The 24,938-nt window shown below is 41.6% G+C and overlaps 1 protein-coding gene across 1 annotated transcript in view; it reads right to left on the bottom strand.

Annotated features, from left to right (window-relative positions):
- The window catches only part of ADAMTSL1 (ADAMTS like 1), a 366,380-nt gene that overhangs the window by 38,923 nt on the left and 302,519 nt on the right, over positions 1 to 24,938 (bottom strand). The window contains exons 21-23 of the mRNA XM_045563528.1: positions 20,825 to 20,953; positions 12,067 to 12,246; positions 8,599 to 8,733 (exon numbers count right to left, since the gene is read on the bottom strand). Of these exons, the coding sequence (XP_045419484.1) occupies positions 8,599 to 8,733; positions 12,067 to 12,246; positions 20,825 to 20,953 (444 nt within the window). The remainder of the gene's footprint in view (positions 1 to 8,598; positions 8,734 to 12,066; positions 12,247 to 20,824; positions 20,954 to 24,938) is intronic.

The following is a 24,938-nucleotide window of genomic DNA, read 5'->3' on the forward strand; positions in this document are numbered from 1 at the left end:
ACACTCATTGGTGACTTTTCTGTCTCTTCTGAGCTCCTCAAAAACTGGGAGAGGGGCTCAGGACCCAGCATCTAGTAGAGGCTGAGCAGGTGTATGTTAAGGAAATGAGCCAGAATTTAGCAACAGAAGCTTTGGACTGTTCTTCTCCTTGTAACTACACTTTCTGCAGCTGCACACCTGTGTAGTTCTATATTTTATTCTAACATCTTGGCTTGAGTGGTCTGGGATGTGTCACCACCACACAGGAAGTACATGAGAGTTTCAGTGAGACAAGCCTAAAAAAATCTGACGCCTTTGAGCTCTGTTGGTTCTACGGATGGCGATTCCCTTCTCACACTAATCTATTTACCAAGGCCTGTCATTGTTACCACCTACACCTGCACATCCCCGAGTTCCTCCACTCCTTTCCATTTTTTCCACTTCTCCAGTCTAAGCCATGGATCCATGGTGACTTGGAATTCTGTGACAACTTCCTAAACAGTATACTCTATCTTGTCTCTTCCCCTAGAGGCCATCCTCTACACAGCAGCCAGAATAAACTTTTAAAAACACAGGTCAGATGATGTCTCTCTCTTGCTTTTAAATGGTTCAAAGACTTTGTGTGGCACTTAGGGCAAAGTGCAAAAGTCTCACCCTGGCTTACAGAGTGAGTGCTAGCAATTGGTTCCACGCTCCTCTTCAGCCTCATGTGAGGCCACCCTCCTTAGTTCTATGTGTAAAGCTTCCTCAAAGGCTTTGTTTTCTTTCTCCATAACCTCTCCACAGCACTCCTCTGTCTGGAGTGTTCGTCCTCTCTCCTCACCCGGGTAACTTCTACCCAGTCTTCCAATCTCGCTCAAACATCCGTTCCTGAGAGAAACCTTGCCCACGTTGAGACCAGGGGAGCTGTCCTGTCACTTGCCCCAGAGCACCCAGCTCGTCCCCTTGTCATCATGCTCCTCTTACTTTCCTACCAGACTCTAAGTGCCACCACTAGAATCAAACTGTATAGGAGTAAGTGCGTCGATCTGTTTGGTTTATTACTGTATCCTCAGTATCTAGAACAATGCCTGGTTTATAGTAAATATGTGCTCAATGAATGCTCAATACATTTTTCTTGAATGAATGAATGAGGGCTAGGTTTGTATTTATCTTATTTACTATGTATTCCTGGCTCTTAGTGCAGTGATTGGCCCATAGCAGGCACTCAGTAAGTATTTGCTGAATGAGTAAATGGACCCATCTTTGGGACACTGCCTTCTTAGGCAGTTTATCAGGAATTTCAACTTGAATATTAATATTTATTTAATTGCTCTCTGATATACCCTCCTACTTTAAGGGGTTTACATGTGAACACTGTTTGTGAGCTCCACTTTTAGACTCCAGACCTGGGTCATGTATGTTCCAGCCACAGTTCCCTCACCAGCGTGGTATTATTTATAGAAGTGGCCCAGTCTTAATGTCAGCATCAGAGAAATATTTTTTTCACCTTTTAGCATGAGATTTTGGGTCGACAAGAGCCTCACGGCTCTTAGCAGGGGCATTTGGAAGAGCAGCGCATGCCAGCAGGGCTCTGCCATTGTCAGCAGAGAAACAAGCAGAGAAGAACATGCGCCAGCTGCCTGTCTTAAGTGAGCAGGGCACCTCTGCCCGACTGCAGCGCGTGGGCCTCGCCCCACTGCCCAGCTCTGCGAGTGCCGGGGGCGCTTGGAGAAGCAGAGCTGCTGCACGTACAGGCCCCGCATCGGACGGGCCTGCTGCCCAGGGGAGCGTGTGGGCACCGCTGAGAGCTGCCCTGCATGGTGGCTGTGCCCGCAAGCCCCCGCTGGGGACAAGGGCCAGGCACGATGACTTCTTTCACAGAAAGGCTTTACTCTGAAACCTCAGGTTTGAGTGATTACCTAAATCTCCCTCCTCTCGGTAAGTCATGAGGCATGAGGAAAGACTCAGGCGTTTGGCTCTCTGTGGCACTAGCACGACACGCGCCTCCAGCAGAGATGTTGTGAGGAGTCCCCATGACAGGGGCACTGCAGCACGCTCACTCAAAGGAGTGTATGTCCCTAAAACCAGCAGGTGGGCCAAGGCCCACTTACACATTGTGAAAGACACCTGACCAGGCTCTGGGCCTAAAGAAGATACGCTGAAAAAAGGTGCTGAGCTGCTTTTCATAAGCCACATATTATTACATATTTTACTACGGGAGCCACCCAAGGCCGCTGCATTTTGACAGAAATCCAGGGCCTTGTGATCAAAGGTTTTCTGCCTTTCATGACCTTCCTCCTGAGGACAATCTCTACTCCTGTAGATTTTTTTTGTCTTTTGCTTCTTAGAGAAAGCCTAACCCAGTGACAGATAAAGGACACAGTGATAACAGTGCAAAGAGTGTGATCCCAGGAAACACAGGCTGTGTGATCACCCCCGCAGACCTCAGCATCCTTTCTAATAAGAAGGTAGAGGGACTAGATCAGGGATTGGCAAACATTTTCTGGAAAGGACCAGATAGGAAATATTTTAGGAGCCATATGGTCTCTATCACATGTACTCAACCCTGCTGCTGTAGTGTGAAAGCAGCCACAGACAATACATAGGTAAATGAATGAGTGTGGTGGTTACAATAAAACTTCATTTACAAAAATGAGTGTTTTTTATAAATATGCAGAGGATACCCCATGGGTATGCAGGAGAGTGCAGCTCAGTGTCTGCATGGGAAGAACTGCCTGAGGCAGGGAAAGAGCCACTTGAAAGAATCATGTGTCCCAAGGTCCTGTGTGCACACACGGTAGGGAACAGAAACTGTTTCCACCAGCCAGACTGAAAACCTTATGATTTATAGGGCACTGGGTAGAATGTGGTATTGGGGCAAAGAGACAAACATATCAATGACATAGAATAGAGAATCTAGAAATATACCCACAAATGTAAGGACAACCGATTTTCCACAAAGGTGCAAAGGCAATTCAGTGGAGAAAGAATAATCTTTTCAACAAATGGTAGTTTGTTGGGTATCCACATGCATAAAACCAAACGTCAATACATATCTCACATCATATACAAAAACCAACTCAAACTAAACCACAGACCTAACTTAAAACCTAAAATTATAAAAATTCTAGAAGAAAATATAGGAAAAAAAATATGACCTTGGAATAGCCAAAGATTTCTCGAATACAAACCTAAAGAATGAGCCATTAAAGAGAAAAAATAATAAGTTGAACTTCAAGATCAAATTCTACTCTTTGAAAGACACTGTTAAGAAAATGAAAAAGTGGCCACTGATTGGGGCAAAATATTTGGAAATCATATATCTTATATTATTTATATTCAAAATAGATAAGGAATTCTCAAAATTCAACAATAAGTAAACAAAACAACTCAATTAAAAAAAAAACAGGGCCAAAAAATTGAACTGGAATTTCACCAAAGAAGAAATCAGGATGCCAAACAAGCAAATGAAAAGATGCTCAACACTATTGGTTACTAGGGAAAGTATAAATTAAAACCACAATGTGAAACCACAATACACATAGTAGAAACATCTACAATTAAAAAGACCAACTATAGCAAGTTTTGGTGACTGGAGAACTTAGAACTTTCATACACTGTTGGCAGGAATGTAAAATAGTACAACCACTTTGGAAAACAGTTTGGCTGTTTCCTAAAATGTTAAACATACACCTGCTACATGATCCAGCTGTTTTCACTGCTAGGTGTTTAACTGAGAGAAATGAAAACATGTGTCCAAAGACTAATATACATACATCTTTGTAGCAACCTTATTTGTAATAACTAGAAACTGAAAATGACCATTCTGCCTCTCAACAGGTGGATGATCAAACAAACTGTAGTATGATTACACAATGAAGTGCTAATCAACAATAAATAATAAATAGAATGGCACTACTGATAAATGTTACAATATGGATGAATCACAAAATAATTATTTTGAATGAAAAAATCCAAATCCCCTCAAAGTATGATTCCTTTTCTATAACAATCTAGAAAATGCAATTTAGTCTACACTAACATAGATCAGGTAAGTGGTGGCCTGCGGTGGGCGTGGTGGTGGTGGGGGTCAGGTGGGGAAGGGAGTGATTACAAAGCAGCATGAGGTGACTTTTGGAAATGATGAGTGTGTTCATTGTGTTGATTGTAGTAATGGTTTCAGGGGTATATACATATATGAAAACATAAAAATTTAGACTTTGAATATGTATTCTATATTGAATATCAACTATCAAATTGTCAGATATGTCAAACATATATAAATATGTATTTGTATCTTACAGATCAGTAAAAAAGATATCTATCAAAAATGATCAGAGGATCTGAACAGGCAAATGAGTGATAAACATGTTAAAAACCCAAATTATTTAAAATCACATATTCAAAGGAATAAAAATGAAAATGTTTTCATACCATTTTTCATATCATATTTTATAGTATTGTGCATTCATCAATTAAAATGGTAAATGTGAAAACTCTCGGCCATACCTAGTGTTGGGAACATTTTGGAGAAATGAGAACTCTCATACAATGCTACTGGGCAAGTAAAATAGGTAAAACTTTGTTGGAGGGCAATTTGACAATATATAGCAAAAACCTAAGATATACAAAGCTTTTCACAATTCCCCTTCTGGGAATTGATCCTAAGTAAACAGGAATTCAATAAGGAATTAGACATAAGAATATTCATCCTATCTATTTTTTAAATAACAGCAAAATATTGCAAAGAAGCTAAAAGATGAACATCACAGAATTGGTTGAATAAGATATAGTACCTCCTACCAATGCAGCCATTAAAAATGAAATTGTAGAAGATTATTTAGAGACATGGAAAGATGTTTATTATATCTTTCACTATTAAGTGAAAATAGTCACAAGCAGTATATAGCATATATTTAATTTTAGACAAAAGATATATATAATACGTATATTAATGTCTAGGAAAAAGTTATTTGCACTGATTATCTCTGGGCTAGGTGATTACAGGTACTTTTCATTTTCTTCTGTTTCCCTGTATTTAATTGTTCTACAATGAAGATGTATTGCTCTTATAATAAAACTCCAATAAAAGTTATTTTTCAAAAAGTATCAGTGCTAATGCCCTATAAATGATACTGTGAGAAACATTAGTCTTGGGCCTTAGTGGCCAAAAACAATATTTAACAGAAGTCTGCAAAAAGGTTTAGGTGCCGCAGGGAGGCCTCAATTGCTGCTGCTCTAGAAATGCAGCCCTGTGGGGTACTGTTTGGGTCTGGACTACCAAAAGTGGTGGTGTGAGCACTGGCCTTGCCCTCCAGAGCAGTTGGTGCAGTTTTGGCTTCCTTGCAAAAAGAATAGCTGTAAACAAGGATAAAAAATATCAGTACTTGTCTTGCCTAAGACAATGGATCCGGCTAGGTTAGGTCCACCCTGCCTGGCAGAGGCTCCACTGTGCATTTTCTATGTCTAAGCCATGAAGTCAGGAGTGTGAGCAACAAGGGACTCACTATTTCCAAGTTTTCATTTGACAGTTATGGAAAGTAAGGCCCAGATGGGTCTATGCATGTGTTGCTCACTCAACATTCCTTCTTGAGAGTTGTAGCAGTGGCTTGAAGTGAAATCAATGCCACAGTGTCTGCTAATTAAAATAGCCATTTCTGGAATAGACTCGCCTACTGGGAAGCTCAACACTCAAGTCCTAAGGAAGCAGAGTTAGCTCCGATACATGGCTTTAAAAACTCCAAATCTCCCTTCTCCCCTTCCTTGTATGAAAACATGAGGATCAAGGTCCACGAGTTACTGTCCTTGTGTCCCAGAACCATGAAGTTCTCTGAATCTGTGACAGCCAGCTGACCTCGTACGTGGAAGAAATACAGACACTGGAATCTCACCATTTACTGGCTACAACAGGGTTGGTGAATGGCTTTCATCCTGCATATCAACTGCCACCAGGTCTGCGAAGAATGTTAAGATGAATTCCAAGGTGGTGCCTGGCTCTGAGTGAAAACGAGTGTCGTGATTGGTTAGAGATGCCTTGGCTGTGGGAGGAGCGATTAACAGTATCTTTGCCACATATTTCCATCTTGGTCTAGAATATCTGTTACCCTCAAAATAGAGTTTCTTCATCACATCTCTCCCACTATTGCTTATTCCTACTGAATGTCAGATTAATTCTTATCAAACGTTGCTTTTACTATGTCAATCTCCTACTTAAAAACCTTCTAAAGGTCTGTTCCCATTCCCCACGTAGGAAATCTATTTCCTGAGTCTAATATTCAAGGCCCTCCACAATTCGACGCCACATACTAATTTCTTAGCAACTCTACACAAAACCTCCTCTCTGGCCTCTCGGGCTTATGTCCTGTACCCAGAGCACACACTGTGGTCTGAAGGGGACACCTATAGGAGCCAGGGGTGGGAGCCTGTCCGAATGGGAGCAACTGGACTAACGGACCAGGATGAGTCCCTGGCTGGGGAAGCCCAGGATGGAGGGTGGGCATGAGAATCACTGGGGTGAGGGTCTGAGCCAAGTCCAAGTGGACAAGCTCTGCCTGAGACTTTTAATTGTGATGGCCTAGTTTCTATTCCAGTTTAGCTGCCTGTCCATAGTCTTAAAGCAGTGGTGCTTTACGGCTGTTTCTGAACAGGCACCTGATACACATCTCACACGTTTTCATCTTGGGGCTCGTGGCATCTTTTTCCCCTTGAGTGCCTGTTTCTCCTTCTTTCTGTCTGTTTGAATCCCACCGACCCTTCAGTGCTCAGCTCCAAAGCATCACAGCGAGGCTCAGGTCTGTCTCAAATAACCTACTTCTCAGAGTCCTGATACTTGACATCACGCTCTAATTCATCTCCACAATTCCATGTGGATGTCTGCTAGTTCTACAGTGCTGGCTTGACACTGACATTCACCACCAGAGTCCACTTTTCCCAGGCAGTTACGTTCAGGGGCTTTATGAATACTGACTCACTGTCTCATTCAGATGGAGCAGTCTGGATGTGGACTGGGATATTAAGGTGTCTCTTAACTTTTAGATTTAAATACCAGTCTAAGGTAACAAAGCATCATAAACTAGCAATGGAATGCTGCAGCATAAAGCACAGTAAATTCTTATTGCCCATGGCTAAAATGAAACAAAATATTATTCCAGAATAAGGGAGAAAGAAAGTAAAGCTATCATGGAAAAATACGAGCAGGTTAACGTTTTTAGCATGCTGAATGGCACTTGAGTGACCCAAAAGAGTTATTGAACTTGAAAATAAATAATTGTTACTCACCCTGCAAGTGACTGGGCTGTGATTAACAGTAATGAGAATTTCTCATAGTGATGAATCGAAAATAAAGGAGCTCACAGTGCATACATTTAATTTGGAATAAGTTTACCATTTTTAAGCCAAAGAAAACGTGCAATGTGAAACTTGTGCGAATTCTGATCAACATGACATGCAAGATCTCAATGCTAAGCGTGTATAAGTTATGGGGAATAGAATACTGCTATTTGTTACTTTATCTGTGTCTTATTAATATTTACACCCTGATCAAAAATTGAGAAATCATAAGCTTTTTCCGTATGCTGATAAGCTATGAAGATTCTTGGCTAGTTTCAGACAGTAATGAAAAGGAAGGTGCTCTTTCTGTGCTCTATACTATAGATACCAGGCCCTGTGGCCAAGTTGAAAAGTCATCACCAACATGACTGGGATCCCATTCACCTCGTGTTCTTGCTAGTTGATGGGGAGAAGAGTAGAGAAAACTTCATCTTTGAGCCAAGGGAATAATTCTAGCTACCATTATCAACATTTGGGTCACACAGAGTTAGCATGACGATTTCCCCCACTTCGTAGGTCTTGTTTTGCTTTTTTTTTTTTCATTAAAGAGGAGTTTGAGGTCCTAGGTTTACAGCACAATTAAGAGGAAGCTATAGAGATTTCTCATATACTCCTTGCCCCCGCACATGCATAGGCCTGTTTTGTTCTGGTGTGAGGGCCCCAGGACTTGGATGCCCTGTACAACCACCTCTACCAGAGGGCAGTAGACATATGGGTAATAAGTTGGTGAAAGTTCCCAGTCATAGAAGCCAGGGAGGTTGTAGCTGGTGAAATTATTTAAACATTTGCCTTGAGGAGACTGTCTGGGTTGGTTTTAGGCTCTACCTACAGAAGGCCGGCCTAAATGGAATTGTCTAGCTTTTGGAAGGTGCCAATATTGCAACTCTCTCCTTGGAAGTTCATTATGGCTGTGGTCTAGGTGGGAGGAGGTCATGGGAGAGTACCAGGGAATGGTTAGCAAGAGGAGAGGAGATTCAGGGGCTGTTCTTTACTGCTGTGTCTTTCTCAAAGTTTCATGAGTCAATCTGATTGAGAGGATCTGGACTGTGGCATCAGCCCAAGAGGATTCAGAAAGGGGCCATAGATTGCAATCTAGACAAGCTATCGAGTCCAGACTAAGAACTGCACTCACCTCACATGGAAAGTCAGCCAAGTTTCCACTGGTGAGTCTGGATTCTGTAGGCAATTTAGTGATTTCCTGTTGGCCACCCCCCGCTGCTGCCTCCCTCCCACCAGCAAGCAGTCACCCATCCATAAATCCTGTCCAGCCCTGGATTTCTGCCTAATGTTTCAGAGGGCTGGACTCACCAAGGAGAGCGGAATTCCCAGGATCCAGGACCAGCTGTGTTCCCAGAGGAGATGTCAGCACTGAAGGAAGGTTCGGTCCAGTGGCTGAGAGCAAGGCCCTGATGTCTTCCAACTGCGTGGGGACGTGGGGCGGATCTGTGAGAAGGCAGATGGTGAATCAGGCAGGTTGAAGCACACAGGCCGTGTTAGGGAAGGAGGGAGGGGAGGTTTGTGCATGTGTGTGTGTGCGCGCGTGTGTGTGCATGTGTAAGACAGGCATTACTACTGTTGCCTTTTCACATCATTTTTCCTATAGAGAAGGAGCACCTGTCAAGGTGAGTCTGCATTTCAAACTAAATGAATTTCAAACTTGATGCCTGACAATAAGTTCAGTAATAAGAACCAGACATATTAATTTCAGGAGTTCCTCAATTTATACTACAGTACCATTGGGTCCTGGTAAATTTATAGGTAAGTTAGACAATATCATAAGGGCATTTTTTTTAAAAGCCAACTTTAGCATTTACTGTATGCCAAGTTCTGTGCTAAACAGCTTTCAGTCCATTTTCATTGAACGCTTATAACATCCTTTAGAGTGAGGCACTTTGTTACTGTCCCCACAGAGATACAGCACGGGAACTTCCTACTTAAAAGGACTTTTTTTTTTATATGAAGAAAAAGATCCAGTTATGAGGTTGATAATTTGCTCTGGGGTATGGATTTTTATGCCCAAATAGGACCCATACAAAACAGGACAGTAAGAGAAAGTCACTATGGGATGTTTTGTTATTCAAAATCTTACAAGGAGTTAGGGCTGAAGTCATCAGAGGTCATAGTTAACCAGTGCTAAAAGTGACAAAAATGGGAAATACAGTGGCTTGCTTATCATTTCCACTGGACAAATAAAGAGGCAAGCACCTACTGAACTTCATGGTGAGATGACCCAAGATTACCCTGGAAAAGAAACAGAATCCCTTCAACCCTCTTCCGGTATCTCCTGGAGCACTGCAAGTCGCCCTTCCAAGGCCAGCTCCCAGCCTTTTCTCCACAGCACTTGTTGGAGTGGAAGAAACAGCAGTAATACTGCTCTTGTAACTGATGGTCCTTTCAACAGCCTTTGGTGAGGGCCCTACTATGTGCTTGGCACCTTATTAGGCCCTTGTTAGGGATGGCAAGTAAACAAGTCATCATGGTGCCTGAGTCTACTTCAGAAATATACCTTCAGGCTTTCTGCCTTTGACTGCCAAAGACCATTGCATAGAGACAACAACGATGAACTTGAGATCATATATCCATATACACACAAAATATAACTTAAAAAAATCCCTCTTCACATGGTGTAAGGAAAAACACCATGATGCCTGGGTTCAGGAATCTGCATTCATTTTGTCATTCACCCATTTGGACAAATCACTTAATCCCTCTGAGCCTTAGTTTTCCCATCTATAAAATGAGGTTCCTTTCCAAGATCTCTTTCTACCCTGGAATACCATAATTTTAGGAATTGATGGTGGTAGTTTACTCAAAACTAATCTTTCTTCCTCCTCTCCTCCTTAATTATTTCCTCTTGAAACTCCAGAGGCCTTTTCTTATTGGCCTTTTCTTATTTACTGAAACCAAAAGGGAAAGGCTGTGTACCATCTTCACAACAATCAGCCCTCCTTGGGCCAAATGTTGGTTCCTTCTAATGTGCTCACAACTTCTATAGTATTTTTCTTCTTCGGTGCATGTCCATTTCATCATCCCATGGAAACTGTAAATTCTCCAGCTGTAGAGGTCACCTCTTATTTTTCTCCCAAAAATCTACCAGTGTGCAACTGACATGGGACTTTATGTCAGCAACATTAAGTGGCAACATTTAATGAACATCATCCAATAACTATATGAATGAATGAAAGTCTCTTGACACTTCAAGTCCTCATGGTACAGGCCAAGTCATAGAACTTGACATGACATCTCAGCTTTATACATGAAACGGCCCCTTTAAAAATCAAGCCACATGCTTGCTGAGTAAAAAATGAGACATTACTTCTACGTGCATAAAGTACTATTAAAAACTAACAAACTTTCATTATTAAACCAAGACTTCTGATCAAGAAAAGCCCTAAATGTCAGTCTTAACAGTGATATTTTTTTGCATTGAATTTGATTAAAATAAAGAAGACTTAGGGTTCTTCAAACACTGTGTTCGAGGTCACACCGTGTGAGAGCTGGAATGCAGTAAGAACAGGACCACAGAACACACGCACTTCGTTGGTGAAGCCACAGTGTCGGCCACACCTCTTAGACTTTCATCTCTGTTAGCAGAGGCAACAAGGAAGGGTGATTAGGGAGGAAAGGCACCATAGCTCAGTGTGGGGCAACAGTCCCTGAGCTCCGGGCTCCAGACTAGCAGCTCAGCTGGATGAAACCCAACGCAAAACAAATGACATCTTTCTCTGAGCCAAGTTTTCTGTGGCTTCCTAAGATGGGTGGAGGTTTGTGCAGCCACCAGTGAGATGAAAACCCATCTGGGCCTGTGAAATCTGAGTGGGCAGGGGCCAGAGAACCCACATGTTGGTATATCTTCAACTGTGGGTGTGAAAACAGAAGTATAAACTTTAATTATTTTTCCCTGGGGAAGCCACAGCGTGTGTGTATGTATGTGTGTGTGGCATGTAATTATTATTTCTCACGTTTTTCCTTTTTTTCTCAGAATGACAGCTTTCTGTTGGTGAGAAAGCTGGCATAAATGCCCTAATGATTGCTTTTTTTCTTTTTTGAGTAAGAGGAAAAAAAGCTTTTGCTTTTTATACTCCATCCCACCAAGCCCCAGACTCAGTGGGGAAGAAGAGCACGGTGTCCCTAGTCCAGGGGCACAAAGGGTTACAGCTTGCATCGTGGCTGAGCCCAGCACTGGGCAGTATCAGGGGGCAGATGGTGTCTCAGCAATTGTTATGTTTAAGTTTCTATTTTATTCCAGGAACCATGCTAGATTCTCTAATCAGGGGTTCTTATGTTTGAATGGTGTATGTGGATACTAGACTATAAATTTCCTGGAATTATATGAAAAATTTTACATGTATGGATTTTTCTAAAAGGGGAAATCCATAGTTTTTAATCTGATTCTCAAAGAAGTTCTTTAACACGGGAGTTAAGGGTGATTGCTTTACCTCTGTTACCTCTGTTTGATCCCCTTCCCCCTCCCGGCAACGTGGGCACTCCTCGTTTCTAGGGTCTCCACACAGAGACCAGTATCTAAGGCTTAGGAAGGCGAAGCACCTGCCCAAGGCCACACAGTTAGTAAGAGGTACTAGCTGAGGGTTTAAGCTCAAGTTTACCTGGCCCCAAAGTCTGTGTTCTTTCTATCAAAAGGCCCTATACTGGGGAGAAGTGAAGGAAGACTGATTTTACCTTTTATATCCTTCACTGCATTAGGGCAAAAGGAGGTGGAGGGTGGGTTAGCCAGGCAGCCTCAGCAGGGCCTGCCAGAGGCTGAGAGGTGTTTACCGAGGATCAGCAGCCGGGTGCTCTCGGTCAGCTCCCCGTGAAGGTTGGCCGCCCGGCAGGAGTACAGGCCCTGATCTGAGGACGACACATTTGTGAGCAGCAAGGAGCCCTCGTGCAGATGGTGAGGGGAGCCCAGTTTGCTTTTATTCCTGAACCAAGTGACTTCAGCTTCAGGCACACCTAGGAAGAAAAACATAAACTCATCAGTCAAACACATTCAGGTGAACCCAGGGGCACCTACGGCCTCTCCACCAGCCTTCCCTGGGGCTGCTCTGCAGGAAGCGTCTGCCTGGGCGTCTTCCACCATCCTTCAGCCAAACTAAATACTGCCTTGGACCTCTCGGTTGTCTCCAGGTCTTTTGCCTTTTGCAAGGTACACTGATGAGCCAGGAAGAGGGAGGCAGCTGGTAAAGGGTACTGGCCAAGGGTGGAGGAAAGTACCTAAATTCTTTGGAGAAAACATCTTATATAAAAACATGAGAACCAAATGTATACATCCATGACCATGAAAGATCTACAGCTGCATAAAACAAATATAATGTTGAGTAAGAAAAGCCAGACACAGGAGTGCACGCTGTATGATCTTATTTCTGTAAGTTAAAACCAAAAAACTGGTAACATTCATCTATGTTGTCAGTGGTCAGGGTGATGGTCCCCCTGAGACAGTGGGATAAACGGGGAGGGGCTGTGACTGGGAAAGGGACAAGGGGCTTGGCCTATGGTAATGCTGTTTCTTGACCTGGGGCTGATTGAGGGGGGAGTGTTCGCTTGGTCCTTTATGCTATTGCATTATTCTATGTAGATATATTTCAATAAAAAGTTAAAAGCTACAAAGCATTAAGATATATGTATGAAACTAACAAGTAAAAGCTGCTAGATCCTTTCTAGAGTTGACACTCTATGTATAAAACATGCTTATATTTTTTGGAAGCCTATGTGTCTTCCCAGAACAAGAGAACATGAAACAGTGGTATCAGTGGCACCACAGAAAAAGGATAAAAGGAAAGTATTCTGTCCTTTCTGCAATCCAAGTTCACTGTCTGTGAGAGAGAGCCGGGGTGACTGTGTGCTGACTTGGGACGGGTGCTGTCTGTGGAAGTCAGGCTCTGTGCTCTAGGGACAGCATGAATTCCTTGGGAAGTTTCCTTGTGGGTGGCATGCTGGCAAACTGTCCCTGGGAGTTTAGGACAAGCCTTCCCGGATGGTCTTCCAGAAGGTTCCATAGACCAGGCTGTCAGTATGCTGGGAGACTGAAAGTCTGATTCACAGGTCTCCATGGAGCCGAAAGCCCCATCCCTTATGCTCCCCAACCTGCCGACCCAGCTCACAAAATTCACACGTAGAACTTTCTGGCATGTATCCAGGCACATTTAGAATGTCAAATCCTGGTAAATGGGGTCAAAGCCAAGAATGGCCACAGAGCCAGATCTTCAGTCCAGTGCTTTCCCTGAGTTGAGGCTGAATTTTGCCCTTGGGGCAAGGGCAGTTTACCCTTAATGGCCAGCCTAGTGTTGAAGATACAGTCTTCAAGGAGCTACCTGTGTATCTGTTACTTGTCCTTAAAACTGGCTGGAGAAAGGGAGGCCGGGCTACTGAGAGCGGATGCAGACTTGTCACATCAGGGAGAGGCTTACACTAACTCGGCTCAAATGACAGGACACTTGATGCTCCAAGTGCGCATATCGGGGGCAGGGAGGCCTCATCTCTAAATCTACCTGGAGAAAAGATACAGGTGAGGGGCAGAAAGGCTGATTTTTCATTGTAGCACCACTAGGGAGAGCAAGAGCATCATGACGCCTGCCCGTGCCAGCTTGGACTTTGGACCCTGAGCTTAGTTCTTCCATTAAAAAAAAAAAAAAAAGAAAAAGAAAAAGAAAAAAACCCCACAGCATTCAGGAGAAAGCCTCTGGAAAGTAAGTTGAAGAAAAACACTCCCAGTCATTTATCTCCTGAAAGCACAAGGAAAAATGAGGTCTTCCAAACCATTTTCTGCAAGTATTCATTCTCTTTCCCTTGTAGGGCATCCTCCTTTGAGGAGAGCTGTGTGTAGCTCTCTGGGACTGGCAGAGAGAAAAGGAGAGCCACAAAGTGGGTTTAGGGGGAAGGGATAGGGGGAGAACTAGGGATGGAGAGAGGCCTGGGAGCAGGTCCTCATGTCCCCAAGAAGAGTTGCGAGCTTCTTTCATTCCCTTTATTACTCTTTGCCCCATGCCTCCCTAAAATCGTGCTTGTTTGAGAAACAGGGCTGGGTGTGGACCAGAAGGGCTGAATTCCTCTGGTGAGAGTGGGGGTGGTGGTGTTCACTCATGGGAGAAATGGAAATGTTCAGGATAGCAAAGGCTGGAGGAAGTGACCACAGTCCCAAGGGAAGAAATATTAGGTGGAAATCATTCTTTATTTATTAGCAAACATCTCTCAGACTCACTCGAGCATAGACCTGCATCACGAGTTTGCTGACAGAGTTACTGTTGCTGGTGCCACATTTTGGGGACCTCCTGCCTCAGACTGTGGGCCTTAGGCAGAGGATGACATTAAGAATGTGGAAAGCATTATGGAGATACCTTAAACAGATTCAAGTAGACCTACCATTCGATCCAGCAATCCCATTATTGGGCATATACCCAGAAGAACAAAAGTCATTCCATAACAAAGACACCTGTACCTGAATGTTTATAGCAGCACAATTCACAATCGCAAAGATGTGGAAACAACCCAAGTGCCCATCAATCCACGAATGGATTAGTAAACTGTGGTATATGTATACCATGGAGTACTACTCAGCTATAAGAAATAACGATGATACGACATCTCTTTGGTTCTCCTGGAGAGAGCTGGAACCCATTATATTAAGTGAAGTATCCAAAGAATGGAAAAACAAGCATCACATGTACTCACCAGAAAACTGGTTTCCCTGATCATCACCTAAATGCACATTGGGGAAGGATACCAATTGGATATCAGACTGAGACGGGGGGTGGGATGGATGTATGCCTACATGATGAGTGCATTGCGCACCGTCTGGGGAATGGTCATGCTTGAAGGTGCTGACTCGGGGAGGTGGGGGGGGGAGGGGATGGAGGTATGACTACATGGTGAATGCCAGGCGCACTGTCTGGAGAATGGACACGTCTGAGGCTCTGACTCAGGGGGATGGGCGGGACACGGACAATGTATATAACCTGAGCTTTTGTACCCCCATTAAGAGCTGAAATAAAAAATTAAAAAAAAAAAAAAAAGAATGTGCTTTGGAACAAAGCAGTTCTTCCAAGACTGGCTCTGACATTGCAGAGGTAGAATAAGGAAAGAGGAAAAATAATTGAGGTGTCCTAGAGCTCTTTTTTTCTTTTTCCTTCAAGAGATGACAATGAGGCTTTGGAAAACTTCACCAGCTTTGAATGATCCACAGAGTCCCTTGAAAATGTACCAGTTACACACGCCTACTACTGACATTCACAGTATCTCGATATTGGGAATGCCCTGAGCTACGCAAAAATATTCTGAACATGTTAGAGGGAGAAATAACATTGACTGAACAGTTGCTATAAGCTGAACATTTTATAAACATAATTATTGTTCACAATGAGCCTATGAGGGAGGTACTGTTATTAACTCCATTTTAAAGATGAGAAAAGTAGGGCTCAAAAAGAAATCTGCCTAAAATCATGTTAGTTTGGACGTCTGAATGACTAAAGGGGGGCAGAGTCCCTGTTCCCCCAATTCCCTACCTCATGGCCAATCAGTAACCCACCAATGGCAGGGTGGGGACTTCACTGAGAGACCCTGATGCCAAGGACCCCCTTCCTCACAAGCATACACCACTGCCTGCCGTTACTCCAGACTGCTGCATTGTTATTTCCAAATCGTCAAACCTTAAATCCTTTCTGCTTTCAGAATGAACCTTTCTGCTGTAGTTGGTAACACCAAGGTTGCTGTCAGGGGGCAGGTTTCTAGAATCCATAAAGGCTGGCTTTGTTCACTCTCCCTGGTTGTGGAGAAGTTGGTCAGGCTGTGGGAAATTATTTTTTCTAGCCTGTTGTGGTGTGACGGCATATGCTACCGGAAGAAATATCTGGAAAATGACAGAAAATATACTCCACCACAGAACAAAGTCCAAAGCTCTGTTGCTGTTGACCACTGACTAGGCTAGTCTCCACACTCTGGATTCTCTGGTATTATTTGTATCTTAAAAAGGGGAAGGAAAAGAACCTGTATTTGCTTTCTGCATATCTTATCAGCAACACAATGCTCGCTCTGTTGCCTAAAAGGATCGATAAGTGAGTGTAGTCATAATGGGTTGTAACTTGATATGATTATAAGGATTAATGCCTTTGATCTCCACTGAGCTGCCAGGTAGGGTGATCTTATAATATTCTTTTTTTAAAACTCCCACACTGGATAGTCCTGTGAACTGAACCACTTTTTATATTGGGAAGGCTGCTTGCAACATGCCAGCTTGTCAACATCCAGAGGTAGGGCGTCTGCTCAAATGTGTGCCTTTACATGATAGATTCTAGAAGCTTCTTAGGTGAAGTGGGGGTGGGAAGGCTTGGTGAAAGAAAAGAGAAAGGATACAAAAACTCAAATGTCAGCCTTGTCAATTATTCTAAAGAACCATGCAGTCTGGAAAGGAGGTTCTCAGCCTTCCACGTTTCTCCACACTCACTGTGGCAGACAGTGATAACTGTCACAAAACCTGTTTCCTTTCTTTTTCTCGAGTTCCCCGTGAGGCTACATTCCGCAGCATCCCTTGTAGTTGTCTGTGGCCATGTGACTAAGGGAATATGAAAAGTATTCCAAGTGTGCCCCTTAAAAGCCTTCCCAGCCATCCCCCATGCTTTGTTTTTCTCCCCTCTTTTGGTGGACAGAATAGAGATACCCAGGGAGATCTTGGAAGGTATGTGTTCAAGGTAATAGAGCCACCAGCATCCTGTGAGCCTAAACGACAGTGTGGAGGTGGACCCTCTCCAGTTGACCAGAAGCAGTCTTTGGACTCTTAGGTAAGCAATAATAAACTTCTACTAAGTTTGAGTCATTATTTATTTGGGGGTCTACTTGACACCAGAGTCTAACCTACCCTAACTAACATACCACCCATCATTGGCTCCTGAGCTCTTTATTTCTGCATCACCAAGTCCTGCCAATTTTATCTCCTCAGTAAGTCCTTCAACAGCTTCCCCTTGCTCCTAGGATAAAAACCCAAACTGTACCATAATCTATGAGAGCATGTAAGATCTAGCCCCTGCCTACCCCCACTACCCCAGCCCTGTATGCCACTTTCTTCTCTGCTCTTTATAATACAGCCGCACCAGCCACTTTCACGTCCTTAACTGCAGCACGCTCTTTCTGCCTCAGGATCTTTGCACGTCCTTTTCCCATTTACTGAAACACTCCTTTCTCCCCTGATCCTTTGTCTCCTACTCAGCTTTCTGAACTCTTCTCAAATAGAGAACAAGTATGGGAGTGGTATAGTGGATTGGATCACTTTTCAAGAAAAAGCCCCATTATACCCACTGCTTAGTGCTTTTTATGTTTAAGGGCTGGGAAGAATTTGTAAGGCTGCATTTTATAAGCTGAAAGCACATGTGGGCAAAAAGTTGTTTAATGAAAAACTGCTAACAACTCAAATATGGAAGGACATAAGTCATTCTAGGTAAATTATGTAATATTCTTAAAATAGATTATTATATAGTCATTAAAATTATGCTTATGACACAGAAAAATATCCATTATTGAGTGAAAAGGAAGCAGGATAAAATGTAACAATTAAGGAAATATGCAAAAATGTCAACCAAAAATGGTTGGCTGAATTTGGAGAGTGGGACTTTGAACAAGTTGTCTTTCCTTCTTGGCCTCTTTTTAAATGTTCTATATTTTCCAAAACTACAATACTCCAATATTTTATAATAAGAAAACAACAACTGTACCTACATGTTACATTATAATTATGTATTTCATAACTTTTTTCCTTTTCCCCAGACTATGAGCTTTCTGAAAGTAATATAATATCTTACTCATCTATGTATCCTTGTATTAGGAGACATCTGATCTATCCTGGATTAGATATTCAATAAAAACTGCCAAATGGATAACACAAATGAATTTAACATGAAATTCTTCTTTCAGGAGGCTCTTATATAAGGAGTCCCACTTCTCTGCTCATTAGCAGGGCCTGGGTTGCTAATTCTCAAGCTAGGGTATTGCAAAAGCCACTGGCAATGTTACCGGGGCTTAGAGAATTCTACCCGAGCAGTCCTGAGGTCACTAAGCTGCCTGGCTGGAGACAGGGTAGAGATGACTGAGAGTAGGGAAAGAGCTATAAGAGCCACTCATAGCAGCAAAGTTAAAGCAGTTCCTTTGCCCCTTGGCATTTAGAATTATCACCATCAGTATTTTGACTGGAGACTTAGCTCGATTTCCTTGTCCAGCAAACTCACTGTGTAATCAAAAGCAGGCTGTTTCCCACCCACTTTGAATAAATATCTTGTTTAACAAAAAGCATAATGACAGAGACACAAAGATTTATTTTAGTTAAGCAGAATTAATACAAATGGTTCTATGGGCAAAGACAAAAATAAAGATACAGTGTCACAGCCAGGCAAAAGCTGGATACAGCCATGAAGGATCTCACTATAAGGTGACCAAGTGAGCCGATTGGGAGACAGGGCCCCAGGTGGCATGGAAGAGTGGGCCAAGCTCATTTTAGTATCCTAGGCTTTCTGCAGTAAATACCTTTCTACCTGGATTCCGGCTCTCTCAATCTCCTTCAAATGCCCAATGCCTTGTTTTGCTGCCCTTTCCTCCCCTTTTCTTTTATTCTTACCAATCCTAACTCTCAAGAAGAGACACCGCATGGTCCATCATATGCCCAGACAGTGTTTCATCTGCGAGGCATGTGTCCCTCGTGATCAGGTGGGGAGTGACTGCTCTGTGGAAAGGCCCAGCTGGCACATTAATCCCCACACAGGAGGCAGCTCATTCACGGGGATCCCTGTCAGGGGTTCTGTCTTACTCCCTATCTAGGAGAACAGGTCCAAAAGGGATTTGGTTGCACAAGGTTTCACTGATGAGGCTGGAAGGAAGCATTACAAAGGCCGAGGGAAGCTTCACAAAGGAGAAGCTAATGCACAAACAAAGATTTATATTTCAGATGTCCTGAAGCTATCGGAACATTTCAGATAAAATCTGATCTGGCTGTTATTTAGAAACAATAAGCCCTAGATTTAGATATTCTTCCTATTATTCTAAAATGGGTTTTCTGGACTTATAAATAACAAGTTGAGGTAAACCTTCAGATGATGAGGCTGAGGTCTAAGGTGGACAAACCCATGGAGCAGAGGCATCACTGTCTGTCCACTCTGCAGACAGGACATAACCGGGGAGCCTGGGGTTGGGTTTGGGGGTAGACACGCCTCTGTAGGGTGTATCTCATGAGGACAGTGATCAGGAGACTCTAGCTGCCCAGTGGCACAGGAGCCATCCCTTTCTTCATTCCACTGTGGGAGTGAAAGCCCCAAGGTTCACATCAGAAATGAGTGGTCCACAGGAAGGGAGAAATAGTAGCTGGGCTTTGTTCTGCTCTGTGTTGGTGTTTTTTGTTCTTTAACCGAAGGTCAATACCTTTTTAAAGAGCATCTTACCACTGCCTATTGTCCACTACTCCTCACTTCCCCATGCCTTCCTGGTGTCTGAGTTTGTAAGTCCTACCCAAGAGCGATGCCTATGTCACAACTCCTAATCACAGTGGCTATGTTCTCCAGTGACTCCTGCCCATTTCTGATTTGGGTGAACCCCAGGCTCCTGTTGGTCTCACCTCTGCCATCTCCCTCATGTTCATCCACCCTCCTTACCTTTCCACCACTACTGCCCTGAGTTCATGCCCCATTCATTATCTCCCCTCTAAACTACTTTGATGGCTTCTTCTTTTAAATTGATACATAATAGATGTACATAGTTTCAGGGCACATGTGATAATTTGATATAATCACATAATATCCAAAGATCAAATCAGAGTAATTGGGATATACATCACCTTAAATATTTATCTTTTATTTATGCTAGGAATATTTGATTTATTCTCTTCTAGCTATTTTGAAATGTACAATAGATTAATGTTAACCGTAGTAGCCCTACTGATCTATCTCACATTAGGTCTTATTTCTTTATCTAACTGTGTATTTGTACCTAGTAACCAACCTCTCTTCATCTGCCCCTGTGATGGCTTCTTAACTGGCCTCTCTGCCCCAGTATTTCTCTTCTTTTATCCAATTTATGCACTGCTGGTGGCTCACTCTTATGGGGTCGTGACTCCTTAATATCACTCTCTGTCTGCCTTTGCCTACACACCTTGACCAGGCATTCAAGGTCTGCTATGGTCCAGTCACAACTCACCTTACTGATGCTGAAGCCCTTCACACCATTCTGCACTCTGGCCTCACCAGACCACATCTCACACTGCTCCCGTGAGTTTTCTCACATGCCTTTGTCCACTGGGAATTCCTTTTCCCCATGTTTACATGTTCACAGCCTATCAGTATGGAAGGCCAAGATTTAAAAACCATACCTACTTTACTGCCTCTGTCCCAGAAAGATGTAATCTTTCCTCCTCTAAATTTCTGTAGCACTTTCTACTTTCAGGGTGATTGAAAGCTCATGCTTTAGCTTTCCTCCTAGCACTGCATCCCTGAGAGCGGCATCCGTGTCCAATTTATCTTTGTATCCCCAGTATTCAAACACACAAATACAGGAATGAATTTCTCACCTGCAACTTGGCAGTTAATTGTCACATTCACTCCCTGCACTGTTTTGATGGTGCTTCCGATATCAACGGTGACTGCAGGCTTCTCTGTGTTGAGCACGGTCATTCGTGATGTTTTCACTAGTGGCTTTCCTGAAGATGGGAAAGAATGTGAGGTGTTACTGGATGGTGACTGTGGACTTGGAGCATTCCCTCAAAACGTGGGATAAACATCAACCAACAGGTGGTCTGCCCAGACTTTTCCCACCATATTTTCCCTTGGAAAAACTGTAACTGCATGGTATACAACCATCCCTCCACCTGCCTACCTACTCCAGTGTTGTCAGAAAAAGAACAAAAGTTGAAGAGTCTGAAGATAGAGTATGCAAGTTGGCATGATTTATGCATTTTAATCATTAAATTAACAAATTACCCTATACATTATATTTTTACAGGCTTATTTTTTGAAAATTAAACTTTTTTGAGATAACTGTAGATTCACATGCAGTTATAAGAAGTAATGCAGAGCAATCCTCTATGCCCTTCCCCTTCTTACATCTTATAGAACTAGAGGACAGTATCATGGCCTCAATATTGACATTGATAAGGTTAAGTTATGAAGATTTCCATCACTGCAAGGACCTCTTCATGTTGCTCCCAAACCCTCCTTAACCTTTTGACAACCATTAATATGGTCTCCATTTCTATAATTTTGTTATTTTAAGAATGTTATGTAAACGTAATCACATGGTATGTAAACTCTTGTGACTGGCTTTTTCTTCCACTCAATACTTCTCTGGAGATTCTTCCAAGTCTCAAGTAGCATCATGGTTGCATGATGTATCAATAGTTTGTTCCTTTTTATTGCTTAGTAGTGTTTCATGGTATGGAAGTATTAATACCATAGTTTGTTTAGTCATTCACCTGTTGAAGGACATCTGGGCTGTTTCCAGATTTTGAATATTACAAGCAAAGCTGTTATAAACATTCTGATATAGGTTTCTCAGTGAAGATGAGTCTTAATTTCTCTGAGATAAATGCACAGGAGTGCAATTCCTAGGTCATATGGTAGGTGCATGTTTAGATTTTTAGAAACTGGAAAACTGTTTTCCACAATGGCATTTTACTTTCCCCCCTGCAATGTATCAGTGACCCAGTTTCTCTGCTTCCTTGCCAGCATTTGGTGTTATCACCAGTTTTTATTTTAGCCATTCTGATAGGCGTGTAGCAATATCTCATTGTGATTTTAATTTGCATTTTTCTAATATAATTATGTTGATGATCTTTTATGCAATCTGCCATATGTATATCTTCTGATGAAATGTCTATTCATGTCATTTGAACATTTTCTCATTAGATTTTTTTTTTTGGCTATTGAGTTCCTTACATATTCCAGATATTAAGCCCTTGTCAGATGCATAGCTTGCAGATATTTTCTCTCATGCTACAGGTTGTCTTTTCACTCTTTTGATTGTTTCCTTTGCTGTGCAGAAGCTTTTTAGTTTGATGTAATCCCCAAAACCAGACAAGGACACTCAAAAAGAGAAAATTATGGCCAATATTCCTGAGGAACACAGATGTAAAAATCTTCAACAAAATATTAGCAAACTGAGTGCGATGGTACATTGAAAAGATCATTCATCATTATCAAGTGAGATTCATCTCAGGGATGGAAGGATGGTTCAACATACGCAAATCAATAAATGTGATACATCAGAATTAACAGAACAAAGGATGAAAAACATATGATCATTTCAATAGATGCAGAAAAAGCATTTGACAAAATCCAATATCCCTTCATGATAAAAACTTTCAACAAATTAGGTATAAAAAAATGTGCCTCAACACAGTAAAGGCCATATACGACAAACCCATAGCTAATATCACATGAACAGGGAAACGTTAAAAGCTTTTCCTCTAAGATCTGGAACAAGATAAGGACATTCACACTTTTGCCACTTTTATTCAACATATAATAGTACTGGAAGTCCTAGCCAGAGCAACTGTGCAAGAGAAAAAAAGAAAAGGCATCCAAACTGGAAAAGAAGAAGTTAAATTGTACCTGTTTGCAGATGACATGATCTCATATATAGAATACCTTAAAGATTCCACTAAGAAACTGTTAGAATAAACAAATTTAATAGAGGTGCAGGACTCAAAATCAACATACAAAGATCAGTAGTGTTTTTATACACTAATAGTGAACTATCTAGAAAAAAAATCAAGAAAACAATCTCATTTACAATAGCTACAAAAAAATTACTTAGGAATAAATTTAACCAAGGAGATGAAAGATCTCTACACTAAAAACTATAAAACATCAATGAAAGAAATTGAAGAGGACACAAATAAATGAAAAGATATCCCATGCTCATGGATTAGAAGAAATTGTTAAAACGTTCATACTATACAAAGCAATCTACAGATTCAATGTAATTCCTATCAAATTACCAATGATATGGTTCACAGAGATAAAAAAAAAATCTTAAAATTTGTATGGAGTCACAAAAGACACTGAATAGACAAAGAAATCTTTAGCATAAAGTACAAAGTTGGAGGCATCACACTATCTAACTTAAAAATATACTGCAAAGCTATAGTAACCAAAATACCATGGTACTGGCATGAAACATAAGCCAATGGATCAGAATAGAGAACACAAAAATAAATCCATACACTTACAGCCAACTCATTTTCAAGAAAAGTGCCAAGAACACACATGGAGAAAGGACAATCTCTTCAATAAATGGTGCTGAGAATTTGCATATTCACAGGAGAAGAATGAAGGAGACTCCTATCTCTTACCACATATGAGAATCAACTCAAAATGTATTAAAGACTTAAATGTAAAACCCCAAATGATAAAACTACTAAAAGAAAATAGAGGGAAATACTACATGATGTTGGTCTCGGCAAGAATTTCTTGGATAAGACCTCCAAAGCACAGGCAACAAAAAGCAAAGATAGAATCATGCTTTTGACATAAAGTTTGATTACTATGAATCTAGATCTAGATCTTGAATATTTTTTTTCTAAAAGTTTTATAGTTTATGTTTTACATTTAAATCTGTGACACATTTTGAGTTACTTTTGTATTAGGTGTAAGACTTAGGTCAAAGCACATTTGTTTTTTGCCTGTGGATGTACAATTGCTCCATTACCATTTATTAAACAGGCTATCTTTCTACAATGAACTGCTTTTGCACCTTTGTCGTAATCCACTGGGCATATTTGTGTGACCTATCTCTGGGTTCTCTACTCTGTTCCTACTGATCCATGTGTCTATCTCTCTGCCAATAACACATAATCTTAATTACGGTAGCTATATAATTAATTTTGAATTTGTGTAGGCTGATTACTTCTGCTTTATTCTATACTAGTTCCTTTGCCTTTTAATATACACTTTAGAATAATCTTCTGTATATGTACAAAATCTTATTAGGATTTTGATAGGAATTACATTAAATCTTTATATTAGGGGAGAATTGACGTCTTTACTGTGTTGAGTCTTCCAATCCACGAACACTCTATGTGTATTTATCTTCCTTAATTTAGATCTTCTTTCTTTTATCAGTTTATTGTTCTGTTATATTTTGTTACATTAATTAACCTAAATAGTTTGGGTTTCTTTTGAGGAATGGTAAATGATGTGATATTTCTAATTTCAGTGTTCACTGCTGGTATATAGAAGTATAGTAGCTTTTTGTAGAACCTGTGACCTTGCTAAACTTACCTATTAGTTCTCAGACTTTTTCTTTTTTGTAGGTTCCTTGGGATTTTCTACATAGACAATCATTCTATCTGCAAATAGGGACAAGTTTTAGTTCTTCTATTCCAATCTGTACGCCTCTTATTTCCCTTTCTTACATTATTGCACTGGGCAGAACTTTCAGCACTATGGTGGTAAATGTGGGTGTTTGGATGATGATGATTTTTAGTTGAAACCTGGACATTTTTGTATTGTTATGAGACTTTGGATCTTATTTAAACCTTCTGTTTTAGCTGACTTTTTCTGAAACCGCTCAGGCATGGGAGCAGAGAGTAACACCACCTTGTTACTACCTGGTGGAGGCAGAAGTACAGGATCTCCATTTGGCCTCTTCTGTTACCCAATTGGGGGCTCCTCATCACTGCTGGG

Source organism: Lemur catta, chromosome 10 (assembly GCF_020740605.2).
Source record: "Lemur catta isolate mLemCat1 chromosome 10, mLemCat1.pri, whole genome shotgun sequence".
Taxonomy (NCBI): domain Eukaryota; kingdom Metazoa; phylum Chordata; class Mammalia; order Primates; family Lemuridae; genus Lemur; species Lemur catta.